General features: G+C 42.6%; 1 protein-coding gene across 1 annotated transcript in view; it reads left to right on the top strand.

Annotated features, from left to right (window-relative positions):
• The window catches only part of glra1 (glycine receptor, alpha 1), an 83952-nt gene that overhangs the window by 23124 nt on the left and 36651 nt on the right, over positions 1-24177 (top strand). The window contains exons 4-5 of the mRNA XM_041048159.1: positions 4576-4614; positions 22760-22827. Of these exons, the coding sequence (XP_040904093.1) occupies positions 4576-4614; positions 22760-22827 (107 nt within the window). The remainder of the gene's footprint in view (positions 1-4575; positions 4615-22759; positions 22828-24177) is intronic.

The raw sequence follows: 24177 nt of genomic DNA, 5'->3' as shown, positions 1-24177 counted from the left end.
CAGTTTTTTTCTTCTTTTCACGATTCTATTTATTCACGTCATCCTCCCTTCGTCCCTTCCTACATGGATTTTACTTTCCAACCTTAAATGTCTGTTTTCCTCTCGCATGGATGACAGACAAGGTCATTAACGCAGTGATCACCCCATGCCCCCCGCCCCACCATCTCTCTCTCACGCTCGTACACAGCGAGGGCTTAGAGAGACAACCAGTGAGGGGAAGGTGTGATTGTGTGTGTCATAAGACTGTTTGTGCGACTCCTCATGTATGTGTGCGTGTGCACACTTGATGAATGGCACAGACTACAGCTGCGACTCCCCTCTCCCTCTCCGCCATAACCTTGTCCTTCCTCATCACTCAAGCTGAGCGGCAGCGAGGACAATGGCTGCGAGCGAGCTTCTGGTTTTAAGCTCAACCAGAACGGGCCGCTAGCGAGTTGGCTATCTATCGCCGCCACTACTTAACCCGCCCGCCCTTCCATCTCCATGTCCCATTGCAAGACAGGAATCAGTGAAAAGGCACACAACATGTTGGCAACCTCGAGCCTCAGTGTGCGTTAGGGTTGTGCAGGTGTACGTCAGCAGGTTTTCACCTTCAGCTCTCTTGAGCAGCCACAGTAGCTGCCTTAGCTCGTGTTTGTGTCTTTGGATACAATCCCCGTTATTTCACGCTGCTCTCATGGTCGGTTTGACAGAGCTGCCTCCATTCTCGCTGTTCTTAAATCCCAGTGATGATCAGTGTAAAAAAAAAACACCCTGTTGAAAATCCACGACTGTCTCACTTTGCTTCTGAGCTGAATAGTGCTCCCTTTCTCGTCTGAACAAGTAGACATGAGTAAATATACGACGTACGGCAGTATATTTACATGTTTGGCTTCTCCCCTTCTCCTTCTCCTTCACTCTTTCCTGTTTCTCTTTCTCCACAGCAGGAGTACTTGTTACTACAGAAGCTACACTGCTCTATGCTACACTTGTGTTGTTCTACACCCTCCCTGTTCCTCTTTGCACCTACTTTTCTCCTTGCCAGGGTTGAACGTGCCGAGGTGGGACTGTAATTATTAGCTGTCGGAGCTTGACGTTCATTTGGTGTTATCAGCACTTGTTTAATGGCTACTTAATGGGATTAATGGGCATAAGGTAATGAGCGTGGGATGGGGGAATGGCTGTGGGGGGGAAAATGGATGGGTGAGGGAGGGGGATACAGAGAAAGAGGGAGAAGTGAAGGAAGGGAGGAAGGCAGCATTGCAAATGGCTAACTGACGTGGAGGGATTTGCTTACTAGAGGAGATTGGAAAGAACTGCAGATGGCAGAAGTGCAATCCAGGATCTCACACAGCATACACAGAATGTTTTCCACTAGCTTAGCGCCAGAATTTTGATGCGAACACGCTTCCCAGTGGGCTTGAGTATTGCTCAGTTATGTACAACACTTGCAGCAGACATGAATAAGCAGCTTTGAGATACAAACCGTAATATCTACTCTCTCCCCCTCTTATTTTTCCAAGAGCTCCTTTCTATAAGGATGCAAACACAGAAATCTGCTGGAGTGAGGGGACATCCTTGCCCAGAGGAAGGTCTCGTGGCTCTTTTAGTATTCTAGGTAATGGCCCTATCCTTCCCAAGCCAGGAAATTTGGATGTGGACTATATTGCGTAGAGCGAGGAATTTTAATGTCGTCTCAGAGGTGACTCTTCCCTGAGGTATGACAAAAATATTGATCATGCTTCAGTGTCTAGCGGGAGGAGGCAGAACGGCAAGGGCAGCGAAGAGAGGAATATTGAATCGGGTAATGGTAAAAGGCAGCCAAATGTGCGAGGGCACTCAAGATGGACTGAAAGAGAGACTGAGAGAAGAGGGTGGGGGAGAGGAGCGAACAAATGAACAAATTCAGCCAAAAGTCGCAGCTGAATTCTGAACATTATCAAGAGCTGGAAGAGAAATCGTCAAGCTGCTAATCTGAGCAGCACTTTGAGCACTCAAATGAGCCGCGTTGTCAAAATGAATGAACTCCATATCTCCTCAGTCGCACAGTCTGCTATAAATACCTCACATCATTATTGTTTCTTCTTGATCTAAAGATAGCAAAAACATGGAGCCTCTTTAGCTTGAGGCAATGTAAAGTTAATGTGGGATGCGGAAGAACAGTTGATGGCTACATTACTCCGTCTTCCTCCCTCTGCAGTCCACTGGTCCATGGCTAATAAGTTTATAAGGAAGGGATTACTACTTTATAAAAGGCCATTCAGTCCCCCTGTGGAATCCCATCATTCCTCTAATTACCAGCTTTAAAAAAAAGGTTGAAGCCCACCGTATCAGTGTAAAAAGCCTGATGGAGAGGTTGACGCATTATTGTTTACCACTGCACTGTGACACAATTATGAAGGCGGTGAGCTGCTGATGTCAGTCTCTACATGGCAGACGCGTCAGCTGATGCATGCAGCCTCGGAGTACACAGGAGAATGAAAATAAAACAGTCAGGGAAAGTCCCTGTACTCGTTTAACAAAAAAGGCCTTTGTTTTCCGACACAAGGGCAAGCTTTTTTGTTTTTATGTTGTGTTTGTTTTTATACTTTCCTTACAAAGCCAGGAGAATTGATTCTGCACAGTGCTAGTAATTAGCCTGCGTTATGAGATCCCCACTGCCAGCAGAGCAAAGCCCAAAAACAAAAGCTGCTGTGGTTTTAATGCCAGGATCAGGTGCTCAGATGTTCGACAGGCTGCCTGGCCAAGGGGCTAAGCCCGGGCTTAGCCCTGACACAGAGAGATTGCCGTGCGTAGAGGAGGGAGGAAGAATTGCCTTTCATGGATTCCGGCAGATTATAGAGTTTAAGTCACCTGTCTACAACAGTTCATGGTCACGACGAATACTTTCCATCTATCTTGGGAGCCATTTCCCTTTTTTTCGGGCTGACAATGACAGATTACAATATCGCTCCCAGACTTCTACTCGGTATAGTCGCCATCCCTCACAATGGCAGTTGTCAAGTACAGCAAAGCAGACTGGGCCTGGTTTACTCAGTTCAATGCGGTTTTGAGCCAAAATAGAACATCAATCAACAAATTTGAGCTATGAAAGGAAAAAAAAACGCCCCTGTATGTAGCTGAAAGAGAATGACGCTGTTCATTTTGATGAAAATCAAAGGCTGTGCGTGTGACATTTCTAACTTATGTTGAGAATTACTTGCAAAGAAATACATTGCTGTCCAATGTATGGACCTGATCATTATTTGCTCAAAACCCATTAAACTGTTTGACGGTCAGAATGAGCTGTACACTGGTTGACCTTTACATAAGGATATTTGTGCAGAGGATATTTCACTCAGTACCTGTGAGACACTTGGAGTTTGTAGTCATGTGAGAGCATTTTTCAAAACCATGAAGGGTGAAAGGTGAAGTGTCGTTTATCTGCCGATCAGAGAACACTGAAACTTTTCTCTATGCTTCTCGTACTTGAACTTTCTAGATGAATCCAATAAGCCGCTGATCTTCAGTGACATCAGACACCGTCCTTTGTAGAGCAGACAGTAACTTTCCTGGCGTGAACAAGGGAAAAGGCCTTGTCGCTGTGAAACAATGAATCGTCCGGCCTTAACTTTCAGTTCCTTGACATTAACAGGTTGACATTTTTCCGTTACAAATCAGTCTCCCTGCAGACTAAAAGTTCCCTTTCAGTGGTACGACTGAAATTATGTGGCCCATTTGGAAGAGGTTGAAGATTTACATTTTTGAGGGTGGAAGTAGAACTCTTTGTCATTCCAATGGGCTCCATTTCAGCCGAATGACTTCAAATTAATGGTGCCCATTTGAAGGAAATAGTGGGATTTCATTTCAGATTTTGAGATCATTTATCCGTTCCTGTGGGGCTACGGCTCCATTTCTGTAGCTGGAGTCAAACTGTTGTAAGGGACAAAGAATCCATTTTGAGAACCGTAACTGGTCTGGTTCATTTCATGTGGGAGTCAGTCAAGTCATTCTGGAATATGCAACTCAGCACCAACCTGTTGCCCAAGAGAAAAGAAATGTTTAAAAAAAAAAAAAAAAAAAGTGTAATTTCCTTGAAGGCCAAATGAGGCAAAAATTTAAATGAAGCCAGTTTGACATGTAGTCTTTGCATTCTCCCCGCCCTCCTCCTCCTCTTCCTCCTCTTTCTCTCTCTGGCCTCTTGCATCTCCTGTAGTGCATTTTGCTAGTCTTACTTTCAGCTCCTCTTGACAGAACTGCATTGCAACCCTCTTCCTCCTCCTCTTCATCCCAGTGCATCGCCTCTCCTCTCCTGCCCGCTGCAGTATGGCAGTAGATTGTTCCTCTACAGACTCATGCATCCCTCCTTCCTGCTATTGCCTTTACAGTATGTTGCCCCCCCACCCCCAACCCCCCCTCCTAAGTCTCCCCCACTGCCATACACTCTCCCCCGCTGAGCGTTGGCAGCAGTGCGACACCTTAGATAATCGAGCCTTGCTGTCTTGTTCGCTCCTTGATAGACAAAGCGGTTGTTTTCCTTAACGAGGACAAACAACGTATAGTTGGTAACGTGTTGTTAGAATATGCTGTGTTTAATTCTGATCTTTTTTTTATTAGACCCCAAAGGCTCCAAAAATGAAGCTACTCACAAGAAAGGTACTTTCCTTTTTCTTTTTCCCTTTTTTCTTTTTTCTTCTTCTCTTCTTCGCTGACCATGGTTTTGTGTTTATCACTCATGCAATAAAGAGGCATTTTCCCAACTAGGACCATCAGGGAAATGCTTACTTGGTTTAAATATATAAAAATATAGAGATTGTTATGTGTTGTTGTAGTTGTTTTACTGTGACAGGAGCAGTGAAGCATAATTTCAGTAACATTTCAGTTGCAGTATTTCAGTCTTTACTTAATTCATTGTGTTGACACAAAGATTTTTTTCCCTTAATGCCACATACAGTTGTTTTATTAGTGGCAAAACATGTTGGAAAAAGCTGCTGAGTGTGACGACAGTTAATTCTTCCAGCAGATATGAAGTCTTTTATCGCAGGCTCAGGTGTGCCTGCATCTTTTATTGTAAAACTGTTTGCAAACAAAACTTGTGCAGAACAAGGTCTCTGTAATGAAGGCTAATGTAGACACACAGCTCTCTTGAATTTGGCTTGTGTAGCTTCACCCCACGTGCCCTCGATCATGGCAGATGTATAAGTCTGTTGCACTGTGCATATATGACACCGGGCAACTTCTGTATAAGGACAGTCACAACAGCGTAAGACAAACCCTCCAATGCCAAGATAAACAAAACTGACTGAAGTTTAACACATATTTACATCTGTCTGACACATGACCAGCCTGACAGTGTTGATGTTATATAAGCTGTTTCAGAGCCTCTCATCACAATTATGTTTGTCATTGAATTTCAGCAGGAGTAAATATGATGCTACAGTAGATAAACTTCACATCTCACTGAAGGGCCAGAGTGTCAACCTCTGTACCTGAAAGCTGGGAGCTCACATTACCACACATCCCGACTCAGCACTGCCTTTACTAAGTTAGATTTTTATTTTTTTGGGTCTTCATACTGTTCTGCAGAGAGAAATAAAAGAAGCTGAAGTTTCACAGAGAATTTTTTTTGCAGGTCTTTCCAAACTCAAGTCATCTTCAGAGCAGGGCCATCATTAGAATCCCTGTGCCCTTTGTTTTTATATGTTCTGAATCATCTTATGATTTGATGTAGCAGCGGTTTTAGTTTTGTAGTATAGTACGTTATGTACAGGAGGCCTATAGTACAGTGGAATATAATGTATACAGTACTACATTACAGAAGTATATACTGTACAGTATATAGTGTATTTGTATACTGTAGTAAATGGGATAGAATACTACTGGTAAAGTGCAAGTCAGCAGTATAGTGTGATGTGGCAGTATAGTATGATATATACTATATTTGTATAGTATAGATAGTATCATGTGGTATAATGTAGTACAGTACAATATAGTACAGCACAGTACTGTGGGTACCAGTAAAGTGCATTAGAATAAAATAAAATGTAGTATAGTGTGGTAAAGAGTAACAGTAGAATACAGTAGAATACAGCAGAGTACAGTACAGAATAGCTTTGTAAACACTCTATTTGTTCTCTGTTGATCCGTGTTGAAGAATCTCTCTCAGCCCATTTGGCTCGTTAGCTTAACATGCTAACGCTCGTAGCACAGCAGGCCCTTTACACAGTGGCTCCTGTCAGTCGTAACTAATGTGTATGTGGCCCTAATTTGCATGCACAAAGTGGAGGCCAAGGCAGAAATCCCCCCCACACACACACACACACTCCACACACACACATACACGCTCAGATACACACAGTGGTCCATCCTGCAATTAGTGCTGCAGGAGTTTCCAGACAATTACAGTTGGTGATGGGTTAAACAGCAGAGGTGATGCTCTGGGAAACCTTTTTTGGGCAACACTGCCAGACACAGTCAGCGCAGGTTAGGAAAGCTTATGTTAATATCTCCTGGAAACAGAATAGTCCTCAGTGATTTTGGCACCAGTGCTGAGGAAATATCGGAGGTTGCATTGCTGAAATAGTTGAGTCAGGCCGTGCCGTCTCAAGACGACTAAAACAAAAACTTTAGTTCAGCAGCATCTTTATCCACAGTTCTGCACATATATTATCCTTTTGTGTCTGATTACTCTGGGTGACTAATGCTATTGAGAGAGACTCTGTTTGGTTTGCAGACTAAAGACCCCAATTACCTCCTGAGCTTACTCTGCTGGCCAACACTGTCAGCTTCACAGGAGACGTTAGAACCTTTAGTATTAGCAAGCAGCAGACCGTCGGCCTCCTGGCTGCTGTGGTGCATAGCTTACCCAGTGGCTCAGGGGAGGAAAAAAGACTGCAGAGCTAATAAGAAATTATTTCTCATTTTAATGTTCAAATAGCAAGTGGAGAATTGTGTCTTAAGAAGTTCAGAGAGGTGTTAGAATGGACAGGAATGTCAAACTTAATCTCATAATACAGTATTTGTAGCAGCAAGAAAAATAAAGATGTTTGTAATTACTATGTAATTTTAATAGAGTTTCCTCAGTTTGCTGGTTATAATTAAACATTGGTTGGACCTTAAACTAATCTAAGTTTAGTGTATTAACAAATGGAAAACTAGAAAACATGCATAACAAAACTATACAGTGTACGAATGTCAGTGTTAATCTGGGGATTGGGTTTCTGTGATGAAATGTATTTAGCTCTAATATTCCTGGGTTATTAGGGTTTTGTGGACTCTCTCCATAGACTTGTATTACAAGGACATTTATTCATACTACATTGCCCATTCTATATTGTTTATTTAACATATAAATTAACCTTAAGGTCAGTGTGACTTTGAAATTAAACAATGGGTTTCAATTAGAAATTTATCATTAGACAAGTGGAATTTTTACAATTGACAAAACTGTTTTAAATGTGAAATTGTTTTGTGCAGAAGATGTAAAAAAAAAAATTTAAATTCAGCTTTAAATGAAATAAGCAGTGTTAGCTTTATATATTACATTGTCTTACTCACTTTCCCATTCTCTTGAAAACACTCAGATTTGAAACAGGATGCACATTAGCTCAGTTAAGATGAAGAAATCTGTGAGCTAGCCAACAATCTAGAAGGCTAACTAAAGGCTAACAAAGAGAGAAGAGACAGATGTGAACGTGCAAGCACCGATGAAACGATGAGCTCCTCCAATATGGCCGTCAAAGGTAGTGCCAGACCACCTCAGAGCACTCTGCTGTCATCTAACAACTCGTCAAAAAGGATTTGGTATGCTGGAGATTAAAGCTCATCGATTTGTTCTGAGCACGGATCTCACTTTGCACAGCTGTAAGACAGCACTTTATTTCCTTTCACTATTTTGACTTGATCTGCCTGCAGCATCCTCAGTGGGACCCTCAAACCTGGTTCCTGACGCACACACTCTTTATCATCAGAAATGGCTAATTTTTACTACAAAGTGGCGCCGAGGCTCGTCTTCTTAGTCTGCAGAGCTGGTCGGCTTTGGGCGACTTTGGTGGAAATGTCCGTTTTAGAATAGAAAGACAGCAGGGGAGACATGAAAGGAAAAAAAGATTAGGTTAAAGTAGAAGGAAGAGAGGAAAGATGTAATATGGAAGAGGAGAAGAGAAGAGGGGGATGGGAGACTACAACAGCCAAGGAAAGGATTGGAAAATTCGAGGAAAGGACGGTCTACCAAAGAACAGGGTAATGAAGAAAAAGAACAGAGAGAAAATTAAATTGCGTGTAGGGAAAGGAAGAAAAAAGATAAACAGATAAAATAAGAGGAAACAAACTAAATTACAGGTCAGTAAAGGAGATGAAAGGACATCAAAGGAAAGGTAAAGAAAATGAAAACAAGAGACAAGATTATTAAAGAAGGGAAAGGAAAGAAGGTAAGACACCAAAGAAATAAAAAAAAAGAAGGAAAGGAACTGAATGGTAAAATGAGAACAATGAGGAAAGAAAGGAGGGAAAAGGACAGATAGGAAACATGAGGGGGGGAGAGGAGATATTTTTTCCAGCGTGTTCAGCAGAATCCAGTCCACAGGTCACGGCCTGAAGCCTCGCCATGGCCGCCGTCAGCATTAGCCCTTCTCACTGATTAGAGGCTCCGCTCTGCTCCTCCTGTTGTGGGATGTTCAGCACATATTACACAGAACTCACCTCCTCGCACCGGCGCTTTATGCAGATTAATGTTAGGCCAAGGGATATTTGTCTGCGAACAGATTCTGGGCTCTCCTTCCCCCTCGGTGCCATGAGAGAGGCCCGAGGATTCAGTCTGTCTCTGTAGATTTATGTTTATCCAAGAGCCCGAGTTCATGGAGAGCGGCTTTGTAATATGATTGCATAGTGCTTCAGAGAGGTGACACTTTAATGTGACGACTGCAGATAGGAGCATCTTGCAGTTATTTTACTTTTTTATGGAGAGCAAAAAAAAAATTGCTGCTATGTAGATTTATGCTTATCCAAGTGGCCTGTCTCATTGAGAACACCTTTATAATGTGATTGCACTGTGCTGCAGAGAGCTAACACTGCAAAATGATTACTGCAGGCTGGAGCACATAGTGTGGTTTTAGTGAATGTAAAGCAGAATATCCCCCTACAGAGATTAATGCCCATCCAAGTGGCCTATTTTAAAGAGTATAATATGGCTGCATGGTGCTTTAGAAAGAAAACACTCGGGTGTGATTGCAGGGCTTTCCTCAACTATAGAAGTTCCAACAAATCCTCAGACCTACATGACGAAACGAGTCAGAAGCTGGCTGATTGTCTGATCGCTCACCTCTACAGTCACAGACTGGTTTGTTTAAACAACTAAAACGACTAGTTAAAATTAAACAGTTATTGTTTTTAATGCTTAAAAGAAACCAACAATGACCAGTTACAGAGACAAAACTTACAGAGGCAAACTTCATTTTGAAGTGTCGTATATCCTCTGTGCAAACATTCACCTCAACCTCCGCATTAACTCGTCTCTCTCAGATTCACCAAATGAACGAGAAATCACCATGTGGATTTATGATTAAATCAGTTTTCATACAAACTTTATACTGAAAGACTGAAAGAGATTTTTTTCTTTATTTTCTCTAGCATGTGATTGAACATGTAGTTATAATGAAGACATTTAATTTCCCAGATCTCAAGTTGTTTCTTTTTTTGTTTGTTTTTTAATTAACATTTTAAGTCTCGTTAAAAACAAATGAATCCATCCTTTTACTGTGTCCCTGGGATCCTACGCAGACAACACCGTTCTCAGGAGCTGAATGAAAAATGCCATGAGAGTAAAGATAAGTTTTAATATAATTGTAAACAAGTATTTAAACTATGAAACTCTGAACCCTTGAATTTAAATTTGAATATAGGAAACGACATAATATCAAATGGACCTGTATCATCAGTGAGTTTTCAAGGAGCGCATGGGTTATCTCTGTGTGTGTAAGGGATAAGGTGAGAGGGTGGAGCCTGTGTGTTGTGCGTGCGTGCGTGTGTGTGTTCATCCACTAATCTCACATGACTATCTACCTTCCTCTCAAGATGATTAAAAGCATTGAGCTAACAGCAGAGCATCACGACACACACTTAAATCACACACTGATTTATTGAGCAGATGACCACCACATGCACACACACACATGCACACACACACACACGCACACAAGGCAAACATTCTGTCTACACAAACACACAGTAAGGCAAAGAAAGGAAGGATCATGCAAACACATACACGCATGTTCACATGCACAAAAACACACACACACAACAACAAAACAACACAGAGAAATAAAAACACATGTACAGTGCAAATACAAACACGTCTCATTTTTTTAAAAATCATAGACACACACACACACACACTCTTTGCAGTATCACTTCCTTTCCGTAATCCAGTGGAATCAAGCTCCAGTCACCTCGTCTCTGTCGCTATTGATTTCTGTTCCTCTGCAGTCAGGCCGCTGCCAGCCTGTCATGTCCGCCCGTCAGTCAACACCTGGCCTGGAAAGCCCCGGAAGGCCCAGGAGCACTGCTTTGCAATTCACTGAATGTTTTAGTTTTAGCATCTGCTTCTTTTTGGTGGGAGAAGTGATCGACTTTACCCGTAAACATCTCATCGTTTCTGCAGCATCGTTCTCTGTATGACGGCAGAACATGTTTCAGCAGTGGTTTCAGTCTCTCCAGTTCAAACGGTGTAGTGGAGAGCTTGAAGGCTCCTGCTGTCTGTGCTGTCTGTGCTGTCTGTCCAAGTGCAGAGCTGCACTGACAAACACGGTGCCATGCTGCTGCACTGGCCAATCAAATGCTTGCAAATGCACTTTCCTTGAAGTTACTGTGTAACATAAATATTGAGCTTCTTTCTTCACGATCATCGGTGTGTGAGACGAAATGACTGCAGCTGTGATGAGTTTGGTTCTGATTATATGAGAACTTGCTGTACAAACTCTGGGCGTCTTTCAAACGCATGAATATGAGACTGTTTTATTGTCTCAGGCTCATCGAAGCCACGCTGACCCAACGACGCAGCCACTCTTATGTTTGATGAAAACTGTAAGTAAGTTTTCAGAGTGTGACCAAAATCGTCCAGCACAGACGACCTCCACTCCGCATTTTAAAATTCAGCTCTCAGAAAAACGAGGCTGTTCATGTCACATACATGAAAATTATGAATTTAAATATATTAACCACTAAAATGTGTTTATGTTCTTTAAGCTTTCCCTTCAAAGCTTATCTACTAGTTTGAATGTACAGAATCCTTTATCCAGCTCTTCATACAGTACAGAGATAGATTTGTTTGTCATGGTGCTTTGGCTCATGATTAATGCCTAGATAAGACTGTGTGTGTGTGTGTGTGTGTTAGGTTAATATGTATAAACAGAGGAACTATGGGAGAGCGGAAATGCACACATGCAAGCACATGCTGACAGGCAAACACACACACATACACAAATATTCCCACTGCAAACACATAGTCGCACACACCGTCACACGGAGAAACTAAAAGTGCTCCCAGGCATGAATGCCAATTTTCGAGTAAATATGCATAGACAAACAGACACACACACACACACACATATATGCGAGCACACAAAGCCTCAGGTGATTTCTGACCAGGCTGCCATGCATCCATCCATCTCTCCATCCTCTCCTCCTCCCCTGCCTGCCTCCCACTTTGAATACATTTCATCTCATAATGAAACTTGAACACCCTGTGGCTGAGAGCGAGAATACAAATCAGACGGAGAGGCGGAGTGACAATGAGACAGGAGAAGAAAGAAAAAAGAAACGGATTCGTGGAAAGAGTGAAGGGAGAGATAGAGGAATGGAGGAAGAGGAGGTGGAGTAAAACATATTGTAATGGTAGTTCTCCACCCTCGCTGGGGAGGAAAATTAAGTTTTTCCCTTAAGTTCACTCCATGGAAGAGGCGATGATGGATGGCTGAATATGTCGGCAGGAGAAACCACCATTGCTCATCTCACCACTCCAATTAAAATGTGACAGGAAGTGTTTTTTTTTTCCCTGCCACTGATCAACCGCACTGTTTACTCCCTCATTTAAACCTAAAAGGGTTTCCTGTTCTATAGGAGAAGCCAGGTATACGCCGTTACATGTGGGAGAATAATGAGCGCTGTCTGTGTACATGAAGAGTGATGGAGCACGGAGGAAGGCCTATGGCATCTGCATGGTGAATAAAGGCAGAAATAAACAAGAGAAAGATGCAGACAGGTCCTTTTTTTCAGGTGCTGGTGACTCTTTAGAGAAAGTAGACATAAGAAAGAGAAGAGAGGAAGAGAAATGAGCCTTGTTTCAATAGTGTTTCACTGTGGAGTTGGGAGACGGACGCCGCTTTAATGTCTCGCAGCCTTCCAGCATTTTCTTTTCTTTCCCCTCGGCGTTTCACGGCCTTGATGTTTATCTCCTCCTCCGTTGTCATGTCTGGATGTAATGGAGGCAAAGAACTGAATAAAACAGCAACAGGAGAAGGAAGAGTGAAAGTTACTCTCCCTCGGTTTTGTTTATTTATTTATCCGCCTGTAGTCCTGCTTGTGGGCATGTACAGAAAGTCAGGGAAAATCCTTGAAAGCTTGTTGATTTGAGGAAAAAATAAAGCCCTTTTTTCAAGCTTCTGTATTTCTGTCAACATGCGGCAGCCAAACTAATCAGTGTGCTGTTTGGAATGGGCTTTTTCTTAGATATGACCAGGAGTTACTGGCTTAAATTGTCTCACATTTGATTAAGTTCCTCTGGAGCCGCAGAACACAATATCCAACTGTTCACAAGCTAAGTATTACTAACCATGGCTGGTGCATGGTACTTTTTTATTCATGGACTGAAAAGCTCCATTACAGAACCACTGGCAGTGAAGAAGAGATATATTTAATGTTCAAGTTAAAGTAGTAAAAAGGTAAAGTTCCATATACAATAAAAAAATATTCCTGCTAACACACACACACACACACACACACACTCTTCAGGTATCCTCTGCGTTTGTGGACAAAGAGGCTTGAAGGTCTTTTTTCTTTCCAAGTACAGAATCAGTTTTATGACTTTTAGCAAAGTTTTTTGAAGTTGAGCTGAGTAACCTCCAGGAATATAAAGCTCTGGGCGTTTGATGAAATGTTCATTATTTCACTGTTTCACTATTGAGTCAGGAGATTTATGATGCTTTAAAGTTCCCAGGAAAACTTTTTTTTTCTCTCTCGGTGGCATTTCAGCTCTGATGTTTATTCATGGAGAATAGGAACAAAATGATCACCTCCTGAGCTGTCGTGTTGGGCTGTAATGGAGAAAAAAACTGCAATAGGAAAAGAAAAACAACCCTTCTGATTTTAAAACCCTGTTTTCCTCCAGTCCTGCCTGTAGAATGAACCATGTTCCTCAGCTTCTATGAGCATGTGAGGGGAATATACAGCACATTAGTTCAATAAAAAGTAAAACTGCTTTCCACAGACCATATAGCCCACAGACGACGCCCTATAAATATTTAATGTCTCACAGCCATTGTAGTATTTTTTGCTGACGGCAGCTCAGTTGCGAAACAGGCGATCCCGCGTAACTCTTGAGTATTATTCATATAATTTGTGGCCTGCAACTTCTCTTCTTCTTCCCTTTCCTCCCTTTGCTTGGTTCAGCTCTATGGTCGTTGGTTGCTGTGAATAAATTCGGCTTCCCTGCTGCAGCGCTGGCGTGCCGCTTAGGGAAGAGCAAATTGGACATCAGGAGAGGAGAGAGTTAAATAAAGCATCGGATCGGAGAGCTGGGCCAAGACAGTCCTCCAGATACCTGTGTTTTACAACCCTCCTAGGACCTGATAATGGGGCGTACCACACTGTCCCACCTATACTCTGTCCTTCTTGTAAAAGCATGGGGTGCGCTTGATTTATGCTGCTTCATTAGTTCCACTTGGTAATCCAGGTATGCCAGTAATGAGGATGTCAGCAGAGGAGGCTGGTGGGCTGACCGGTTAATTGGTCCCTAAATGTTGTGCTGATGACGACGGCTTTGTGGGGATGTTGGTTAAGATGAGTCCCCGCAGGCTGATCTGTCAGTAACAGTAGTTGGATAAATACATCTGAGTTGCAGGATGTTGCAGTCGAAGGAGAATTTCAGGCTCATTCTCACACAAGAGAGGACAGAACTGTTTGTCATTAGCAAAGAGCCAACATCTTTATGAGAAGTGCACAGAGAAAAAAGTACAGGAGATTTTTTTTTGAAGTTTTGGCACATTGATTTCACATTCCTCTCTGTAAAGGTGGAAACTCTACTGTCACCCTTCATTCTAACCACAGCTTTATGTGTTTGTGGCCTCCTTAAGAGTCATTCCACACTCGGACATGGACTCACAGCTCCTTGTTCAGGTGAACTTGGACATGGGCGACTTTAAGGTTTCTGATGCTATTTTTATGAAAGACAGGGAGCGCTACAGCATGTGCAGACTTAATGAAAATGAGATCCACATTATGAACGCAGAGATTTTCATCCTCTTTCAAAAGGTAAACTTGTTTGGCAGAGTTCAGCACTGCTGATTCTTTATGAATGAATCCAGAACACACTTGTCTGAAAGGATCTGTGGATTTAACTTTCCCGTTCCACCAACAACATCTGGCAGTTTGACTTCCTGAGCTCATCAAAACTTAAATCTGCTCCTCAGACACGCACAGCTCAGCAGCCTCCATCCTCAGGATGAAGTGAACTGTGAGTGCTTTCAGCTCTGCGGTGTGTCAGATGAGTTTTGTTTGTGAGGAGGGCCAGCTTTTGTTGTCTGACTCATTGCTGGCAGATGGGGATCAAGCCACCACCAGAGGTGGCTTATAATGGTGGCTCCAGTGAGTGCTGGATTGATGCTAAGACCTGCGAGCCTCAGTGGAGGATGATTAAGAGGGAAGAGGAGCAGTGATTTTCCATGTTTGCAAACCGGCGTCTTCTCTGCCATCTTGAAGCTGATGTCAAGCTGCTAGAACTCAATCGCTAACCAAACGGAAGGGATCTGTTTCAGCTTTTGTTGTTGTACGTTCAAGTGACGTGTTTAAATAACAGAAGTACGACTCCTGAGTGTGAGGATAGAGGTGGAGTAATGACTAAATAAGTTGTTGCCTCAGTTGATGAGAGTGCATTTAAGACTTTACCTGCAGGAACGATGCCTCATGTCCTGTTTCAGTTATGATGGTGTCAGTGTGCAAATCTGTCTCCTACAATTTACCCTCCTTTGTATATTTCTTGCTTCAGACAACGTCAGCTTTCACCATGATTCCCACTTTTCTGCAATTAAATGTATTAATCACAGAAAAAAATCTAGTCCTATGTGCTGTAAGGATCAGCTGGTCATTACTGGGTTGGAGTTTCACCACTACCCTGGCAGCAGTGACGCTCCCTGCAGTCTTTATGCACCTGCTATATCATGCTAACATATGGCATTTGGTGGATGTGGCGTAACCTGCTGTTTACTGGTTGCTTTAATCCAAAATACCTTCCAGTGTCATGAGTGGATGCATTTGTAATAGAACTGGCTCCAGTGAAAATGAAAAGTTTTATCTTGTAGCAGTGACAAGATACAGAATCAGAAATATGCTAAAGGGCTGCGTTTAAATTTGATCTGAGGTGGAGATGATTCAGAGACGACAGTAAAACATTCCCACGTCTGAAATCCACAGCATCAGTTAGCGTCGGTTTAAAAGTGAGTATGAGATGTTAAGGTGACAATGGAAAAATGCTCCAAGTCAAAGGGGGTGGGCGGAGATGGGTGAGGGGGGGGAGTCACAAACCTGCTGAACTATTAATCATTAAAAAAGCAATTACAGGCACAGGTTTATCAGGCTGTCATCTTCATACCGTCTCTATCTCGACCTGTCTGCTTCCCGGATAACCACTGAACTCCTGTCTCTCTGTCAGCTCTGCTCCGAGGTGAAATACGAGTAGATGATGATGACCACCACCAAACAGAGAGACGTTTTGTCTTTTGAATGAAGAAACAGAAATATTTCTGGAGCCCTGGATGGACAATGTTTCACTGAAAAATGTCTTATGTCTTATGTCTCCAGTGTCCACTCCTCACATCTCCCCACACCTTCAGACTTCCAGAGAGGGAAGGGACGGGCCTCTATGATCTCTTTTAGAATACACAGATTGTTTCTACACCTTTAGTTTTGTGTGGTGCGCAGAGTCTGAGAGCTCAGGAACTGTTCCCACAGCGAGAGGCTGCAGTGGCTGCAGTTAGCAGAAGTGCTGAGAGGCCGAGCCGAGCCGTTTGTTTCATCCTGCTTTATTGCTGTTGTCACTTGTTTTTAATGAAAGTGGAGTTCGGCTGAAGAAGGGGGGGATTTATTTGTGCCGACGCACCTCAGCAGGACTTCAGCACAGTCACTGGCCTTGATTGGCCTCCTCAGAGTGTGTGTGTGTGTGTCAGCTGGTGTGTTTGTGTGTTTGAGAGACAGAGAGTGTTTAGTCAGTAAAATTACCTTTTCAGCTTTTTAGCATTCACATTCACACAACAGTGAAAATAAAACAGAAAGTGGCACAGTTTCAGTCCTGTGTTAATAATTCAGTTCAATACGTAATTTCACTCATTTAGTTTTAAAATACTCGGTAATGTAACACTTCAGTCTTTTCCTGTATATCACATTATACAGTTTAACCGTTTTGTGTTGATTCAAGTACGGTGGCCAGCAGGGACAAACTTTGAGAGCGGGCAGAAGACGAGGACTGTGTGTAACATGATTTAATGTTATCAGCTGCAGAAGGTTAAGAACCAATGAGGCGTGTAGACAGTGTGTATCCGTGCAAAACTATATGTTAATGAGTGTTTAATGTGTGTGTGTGTGTGTTAAATATGTCTGTGCTTGTCTTTTTCTTCAGTCTATATTTGTAATTGTGTGTGTCTGTGTGTGTTTGTGTGTGTGTCGATGTAAGTCGGTGCATTTGTTTATCCAGTTTGTTTGCTCATTTGCACATGCGTGTCTTTGCCCTTGGTGTGTGTTTGTACACCACGCGTGTGAACTGTTTGTCACTTTATCGTTTGTGTGTGTTTTATCTTCTTGTCTGTCCATATGTAGGTGTGTGTACAGTTCTCATTGTTGGTCTGTATGTGTATGTGTACATGTATGTTTGTGCAGTCAGGGCATATTTTCATCTGTGTGCGTGTGTGTATTTGTACATCTATCTTTGTGAGGACCAAAGAGAGCACAGACCTTACTGAGGACATTTTGGTTGGTCCTCACTTTCGGACACACCTTAAAATGGCCGTCTGAGGACAAAGACTTGGTTTTAGTTGGATTTTTGGTCAGGGTAGGAGTAAGGGTTAGGGTAAGCCATTCAGCGTGGATGTAAAGTACTGTCAAGTGTAAAGTATTATCTGCTCAAAATGAAAAACTAACCCATTTACTCTGAGCGGTAAAACTACCACAGTTATTATAAACTGCGTACATGCAGTGCCAGGATGGAAAGCTAGAGAGGAGCAGCCGCAGTAACCGAGAAAAAGAATAACAAGAGTCCAACGCAGGAAAACACAAAACTGAAGCTCAGGCAGCGCAGGATAAGATGCACGATGAAAACCGATGCTGTCCAAACCTCCTTAATTACAAGAAGGATTTAACTGAGAATTCAATTCGTTCAGGAGGTAAGGGAGCATGTTACGTCATCGAGGGTCCTTACAAGCAGAGAAGTATAGACATTTCTGTGTATTCATGAGTGTGTGTGTGTGTGTGTGTGTGTGTGTGTGTGTGTGTGCAGCTCAGGCCATTTGGCACATACACACTGAGGCAGATACGAGTGTGCAGCTACAGTAACCTGTGAGTCACACCGCCAGACTGTCCTCCATGACAGTTAATGAGCTGTCGCTGTGCTCGCCTCTCTGTCTTTTTCTGCTGCTCCCCCGTCTTCTGTCTTTATTGGAAAGCTATAAAGCAAACCGTCTCTCTCTCTCTCCCTCTTTCCTTCACTGGATGGTTATTAAATGAAGTGTTGCAGCAGAAAAGAGGGAGAGAAGCAGAAGGAGGAGGTTTTCGGAGGGTATTAGCTTCTCCTCCTCCTCCTCAGGTTTTTTTTGCGTCACGTGCTGCAAGGGACGTCAAGAAAAGACAAATTATGATATCCCTCCACTCGCCTCCCTCCTGCCAGGGAGCGAGAGGACTTTGAAGCAGGGATTTTGAACAAAGCCAGGATGCAGAGGAAACGTGTCAGAGGACTTGAGTTAGGCCTGAAAAGCCATTCTGTGAGAAAACACAGCGATAATGTAATACCAGCTGGTTTATGGATAAAGCCTCTGATGCACTCAGACATGTAAGAGCTTGTGCTCACTGTGTTTGTAGAACCTTTATACATCAGACAGACAGAGTCGGGTGGTCCCGCTGATTATTTACCAAGAAGCTTCTAGAGTCCGTTCATCTCAGAGTGAGTTTACACCCAGTTTGTTTGTCCCCTGGTTTGTTTCATGTTTTCACGCACAGTCAAATAAAGAAATCAATGTATTTATTATTGGTCAGAAAATTAAAAAAAAAACAAACAACAGAAATCTGGAATTTCTGTTATGTTTAGGTGTTTATGGTGACAAGTAAAATTAGAAAACAAGTCCATGTTAGAAAAATCTGTGCAACATTTCATTAATAAAATTTGATTATCTCTAGATCAGAGTAGATTTCTATGGACTTGAATACAGTCTCTTGATGCTCAGTGTTAGGGCGTAGGAAGACAGGATGTGGTTATTGTGTCCTGTTTCCTGCTCCATCCAGAAGAAAGAGGGGCCAAGCTCAGTCAGAGGCTGCTGGCTAAGATCCTCTAAAATCATTTCATACACAGGAATCACTATTAATATCTCACAACATCTCAGTTTGCAGTTTATTAGGTACGCCTAGCTAAAATCAATACAACAGTCTTACCTTGAGTAAGGTTGAAATGTTTTCCGATTTTTGAGTTGAGGAGTTTTGTACGCAGTGTAAATGCCCCCCTTTTGTTGTTGGTGCCTGCTCTGGGTTTTTCTGGTTTAGGGTTGGTGCTGGTCCTTAAACTCTGAGGGACTCTCGTTTGTGTTTCCCCCTCAGTTTTCTCCTCAGTTTGTATAAAGACAGATTTAGCAGGAAACACTGAAACCAATGCGAGGCTTCTTTAGTTCCCATAGTGGAAGCATCAGTTATCTCTCTCCTCTTTTTAAGTAACTGAACCTCTAACCCCGGCAGTTTTAGTGTCTCACTCTCCTCGATCAGCTGTTACTCTTCAGTTACACTGGAACAATCTGCAGCCAGTTTCGTTTGCTGCACTGGAGGCAAACCTGGCTGATTTAATGTCTGCAACTTTTTTTTCCCCCCTCCATCTTTATTACTTCATCCTCCTTTCCGCACGCAGTCCTGTGAGTAATCTATTGTTTGTTCTAATTAGATCCTGTACATGTAAGTCACGGAGGGAACCAGTGCCCCCGGCTAGCTTTAATGATTTTTTCCCTCTTAACTGTGCATCTTCAACCCTATGATTCTACTCTATGGCTTAACCACAGTTGCGTGCTTCTGTGTGTGTGTTTGTGTGTGTGTGTGTGTGTGTGTGTGTGTGTGTGTGTGTTTGTGTGTGTGTGTGTGTGTGTGTGTGTGTGTGTGTGTGTGTGTGTGTGTGTGTGTGTGTGTGTATGTATGTGAATGACTCTCAGATGATATTCCTCCCCAGTGGCCTCCAGCAGTCCTCAGACTGTGACAGGGAGAGTAATTGGCCATCAAAATAATCCAGACCCCTTCCTTCATTCCCAGCTAGCCGCCGGCCAGTGGAATTAGACGTCGAGTTTAGCCAGGGACATTTAACACAAACTCTGTGTGTGTGTGTGTGTGTGTGTGTGTGTGTGTGTGTGTGTGTGTGTGTGTGTGTGTGTGTGTGTGTGTGTGTGTGTGTGTTTGCATGAGGCATAGTTTGACCTTCAGTCACATCAACATGTATCAGAATATGACTGATCCAGCCTCTTGACTTTTTTAAAAATTACATTTTCTAATCCAACAAAGATTTAAAAACCCTTTTTTCCGAACACACGGGGTCTGATGAGGAATGGATTAAATATAATGGGATTATAGTAATCAGATTACAAAAATTTTAGCTGATCTAATTATTTCACAGACCTGATAATGACGCTGTGTCTACAGATTTTAAAACATGTTTAATACATGAAAAGTGCAGTGCAGCTATAATGGTAAACCACTCGTTTGTAACAGTCTAATGCTTCTTTCATGATGGATGGAAAAATACTGAATGTTTATCAGAATAGTGCATGATCAGGATGAATGAATGAATTTTTATCCACAGAGGATTAACAGCAGTTCATTAAGTAAACATGCTTTTTTTTCCTCCTCTAAACGATGAGAAACTCTTCAGGATTTTTTATTGTGTTTCCACTTGACATCTTTAATGTTCCAAAAAGTGCTGAGAATTTCAGACACCTGAGGAAAAAAAACAACACTCAGACTAACTGAGGGTGTTTCTGAGCAAGGTCAGAGGAAAAAGTCAGAGCGATTTTTTTGAAAAAGACGTTAACGGTTGGAGACAGCTGCAAGGACTTCAAGTTTTAAGCTTAAAAAAAAAAAGAAAGATGTTCAAAAAGTGTTCTCTTAACCTTCCTTGATTCCTTCCCTCCCCTCAGCATTACAGGGAAAAGAAAACAAACATTAACATCTATTGAAAGAGCTTGAAAGTGAGGTTACAAACTCAGCCTTTAGCAGCTCTGAGAGGGTTCCTGCAAATCGATGCTTTGATCAAATTATGTGCTTAAACTGCAGGAAACGCAAAGAATCTGGAAAATCATGCCAAAGGGCGTGTGTATATGCAGAAATGTAAAACATACATCTGTGGTTTTGCGGGGAGCTAAGTGCTGGAGCGGTTTCGTCCTGAAAATGGCGCAGTGACTTTCATTCAGCCCCACAGTCAGAGATTCTTTGCCCAGAAGTGAAAGGGCAGAAGGGCAGATGGATAAACTGCTGTTTGTGTACTAATGCTGAACAAGAGCCAGGCTAGCTGTTTTCCCTGCATCTAGTCTTTTTGCTACGCTAGTCTAATTAACTCCTCGCTCCGGCTCCACACTCACTGAAGCTCAGACATGAGAGTGGTATCGATCGTCTCCTTTAACTCTCAGAAAAAAAAAGGGAATAAGCATGTTTAAGCCACTGCCGCGGCCTCCTGGTCTCAGTGTGAAAGGTGGCGCCCCCTCTCTGTCGCTCTGTGTGGTAAATAAATTTTAATAAAGAAGAGTTTAGAGATACTGACTTTTATTTAGGTCTGAAAGCCAATATCATGTCCACCGCCTGAGAGAGATGAGAGCCCGGCTGTCTGTTTGGCCGTCCTCCACGTTCCTCACCGCAACTCCACTCCTGCCGCCAAGTAATCGCATTTGTGTTTGTACAAGCTGGTAATACAGCAAATCAATGGAGCTGTCGCAAAAGGCCTGAGCCGTATTTACTTTCACCTTGACTCGCTCATCTGAAAACAACCTTGAACGCAGCGTCTCACCTCCGAGGGTGGGGGTGGGGGGTGGAGTCCTTTGAAATGACACTCTGTGTTTATTGATATCGCCCGAGTTTAACCGACAGCACTTTTTAACACTCGGAGGGGATGTGAAATTGATTTTCTCATTTCTAGCTTTCTCAAGTTGTAATGAGATGTTTTTCCTTCTCCGCGACTCAAGGAACAAACTTCCTGCTGTTGTCAAGTAGTCAGACGCCGCTGAGGTGTGTTTAAGCACAAAGCAGAGACTCATTTATTCAGCGCCCCCACCTCACCAGACGCTGTCTTTCACTTTGTTTACCTCCTGCAGTCTGTCATCAGCTCACCTCAGCTTAAGTCTCCTCTAATGCTTTAATATCCAGTCACACAGAGACCGAGACGCCCGAACACAATCCACCTCAGCTCAGCTCAGTTCAGATCGGTTCTGTCCCACAGGAGGACATTCACACGCTCATAGTACAAAATACAATGGAAAAAAAAAAGCAGCAGAATCCCAACTCCACGCCCACTTACTGTTTTCATTCCTGAGCTTTTAACAGTGTGACATGGTCTTCATCAGCAGATGGTGTTTGCTTTGTCTTTCAGGTGGATGCACTGATGCATTGCAAGCTCACTAAATACTATGATTTCAGCCATAATGTCCAAGCAACTCAAGGTCCATATATTGGATTTTTACAGAACTTTCACCATAAAATATCTGAATAAAATATAAGAATCAAATGTTAGAATAAGGCTCAAGATACAAATATACACTGCCTTCACTGTATATTTGAACTTTTAATGGAATCATATTCCAAAATTGTTTTTGGAAACATGTATCTCTAAACAGAGGGAAGAGCCTGAGGCCTTTAAACCTGTTTCCAGACATCTGAGTTTCCCACATCTCTGATTTGTTCACAGATTTCTGTTGTAGCACTGAGCCAGCGAAAGCTTACGTGGGTTTAAGAATGGGTGGTGTCTTTGTCACGTGTCAGAAAATGAAACTGAAGCAGCTACAGGTTGTTCAGAGTCGATGTCTGATGTCTTAAATTACACGAGATGGTTCTGATTTGCTGGGACTGATTTTTCTTCCTGTGCATTTTGTCAGCTACAATATTTGACAAGATAAAAAAAAAGATCCAAACCACAACTTCCTGTCAACATCAGCAATATTCAGCGTCTGTAGAAAATACGGTCTCTGTTGTTGTCGCCCTTTCTTACTCCTGTTTATTGGCGTGTTGATGATCTCTCTTCACGTGTTATTTAGTTAAAAACTCTCTGTGGTGAAATCTAACTTCTCCGTCTCTTTCCCTCTCTTTTGTCCTCCTGCAGGTCCTCCTGTAAACGTAACCTGCAACATTTTTATCAACAGTTTTGGGTCCATTGCTGAAACAACGATGGTAAGCTCAATTATTCTCCACATGACTTTGTAACAGAAATTGAAATGCAGATCTTGATATTATTTATGCATCACTTGCGTGTGTGTTTGTGTGGATGTGGGTGGTTGGGCGGCTAATGGAAACTGTCACGCCGCGTCGCAGCTCCGTTTCAGCCCGAGTAATTTTTGCCCTGAAAAATGCGATTAATTGAAACGATGGCGCCGCTGATATCCAGCGCGTCCAAACTTTCATTTTTATTTCCTTTCAAAAAATTAAAATCCTTCTGCCCTCTGAGTGTTTAGAAATTTCTCTGCCTCATTGAGCCTGTCTCCCATTTCCAACACTTCATTTGAAAGAGCGCATCACCGCCGCGGCCATTTGCATAACAACGCATCGGCGCCGATGCTGTCGTGCCTGTTTGCGAGCAATGGGGGGGAAATTTCCGCTCCTTCATTACACAGAAAATCCATTAGTGTTAATATAACTGCACCATCAACCTTCACAGGGCAACAAGGCCCAAAGCAGATATGGCAACACTGAACCTGTGTGTGTGTGTTTGCATGTGCGTGACAGCAGAGGACATCCTCCAATGTTGTTAGAAACAGTGCATGTTTACGTGATATAAAGTACATGAATCATTTCTTCATCCACCAAATGCATTGAGCTGTGTGAACCCTCCGCAGAGCTCAGCTACCTCCGAGGACGACGAGGTTATGTCCTCTTCAGCAGTTGTGGAAACAAGTCGGGTTTCAACAAAGTTAGAAGTTTACAATCTGCAAATACACAAAAAATTAGAATTTTGATATTTTAGACTCAGTATCTGATGTCGGTGAATAAAATCATCACATCATATTTTCCCAACAAAGCCCTTCAAAAAAAAATGCAAATATAAAAAATTTCTAAATAACAACAGCTTTTAAAACATGGCAGACAACAGTGTGTTTGTGTTGGACCGCTTTGATTATACAGAGATAAGAAGCTGATAAAGAACACTGGTTTGAAAGGTTACGGTTAAAGGACCAAGCTATCTGAAAAGACCGTGTGTGTGTGTGTGTGTGTGTGTGTGTGTGTGTGTGTGTGTGTGTGTGTGTGTGTGTGTGTGTGTTTTCTCTGAGCTCCACTGCTTCCAAAGATCATGAAAAACACATCAGTGATCCACACAGTTTCACTGGGTGACATGTTCCTTCATCACCATGAGCACACACAAACGCACACACACACTCACACACACGCACACACACACACACACACACACACACACACACACACACACACACACACACACACACACACCTTCCTGCTGAAGGAAATATCCAGTAGAGCAGCAAATTGGACAGACATGTTTGGCTCTTTTCATGTGATTTGATGATA

This window comes from Toxotes jaculatrix, chromosome 10, assembly GCF_017976425.1.
Source record: "Toxotes jaculatrix isolate fToxJac2 chromosome 10, fToxJac2.pri, whole genome shotgun sequence".
Lineage (NCBI taxonomy): Eukaryota > Metazoa > Chordata > Actinopteri > Toxotidae > Toxotes > Toxotes jaculatrix.
Note: the sequence above shows the minus strand (reverse complement) of the source record. Positions and strands in the feature narration are given on the sequence as shown.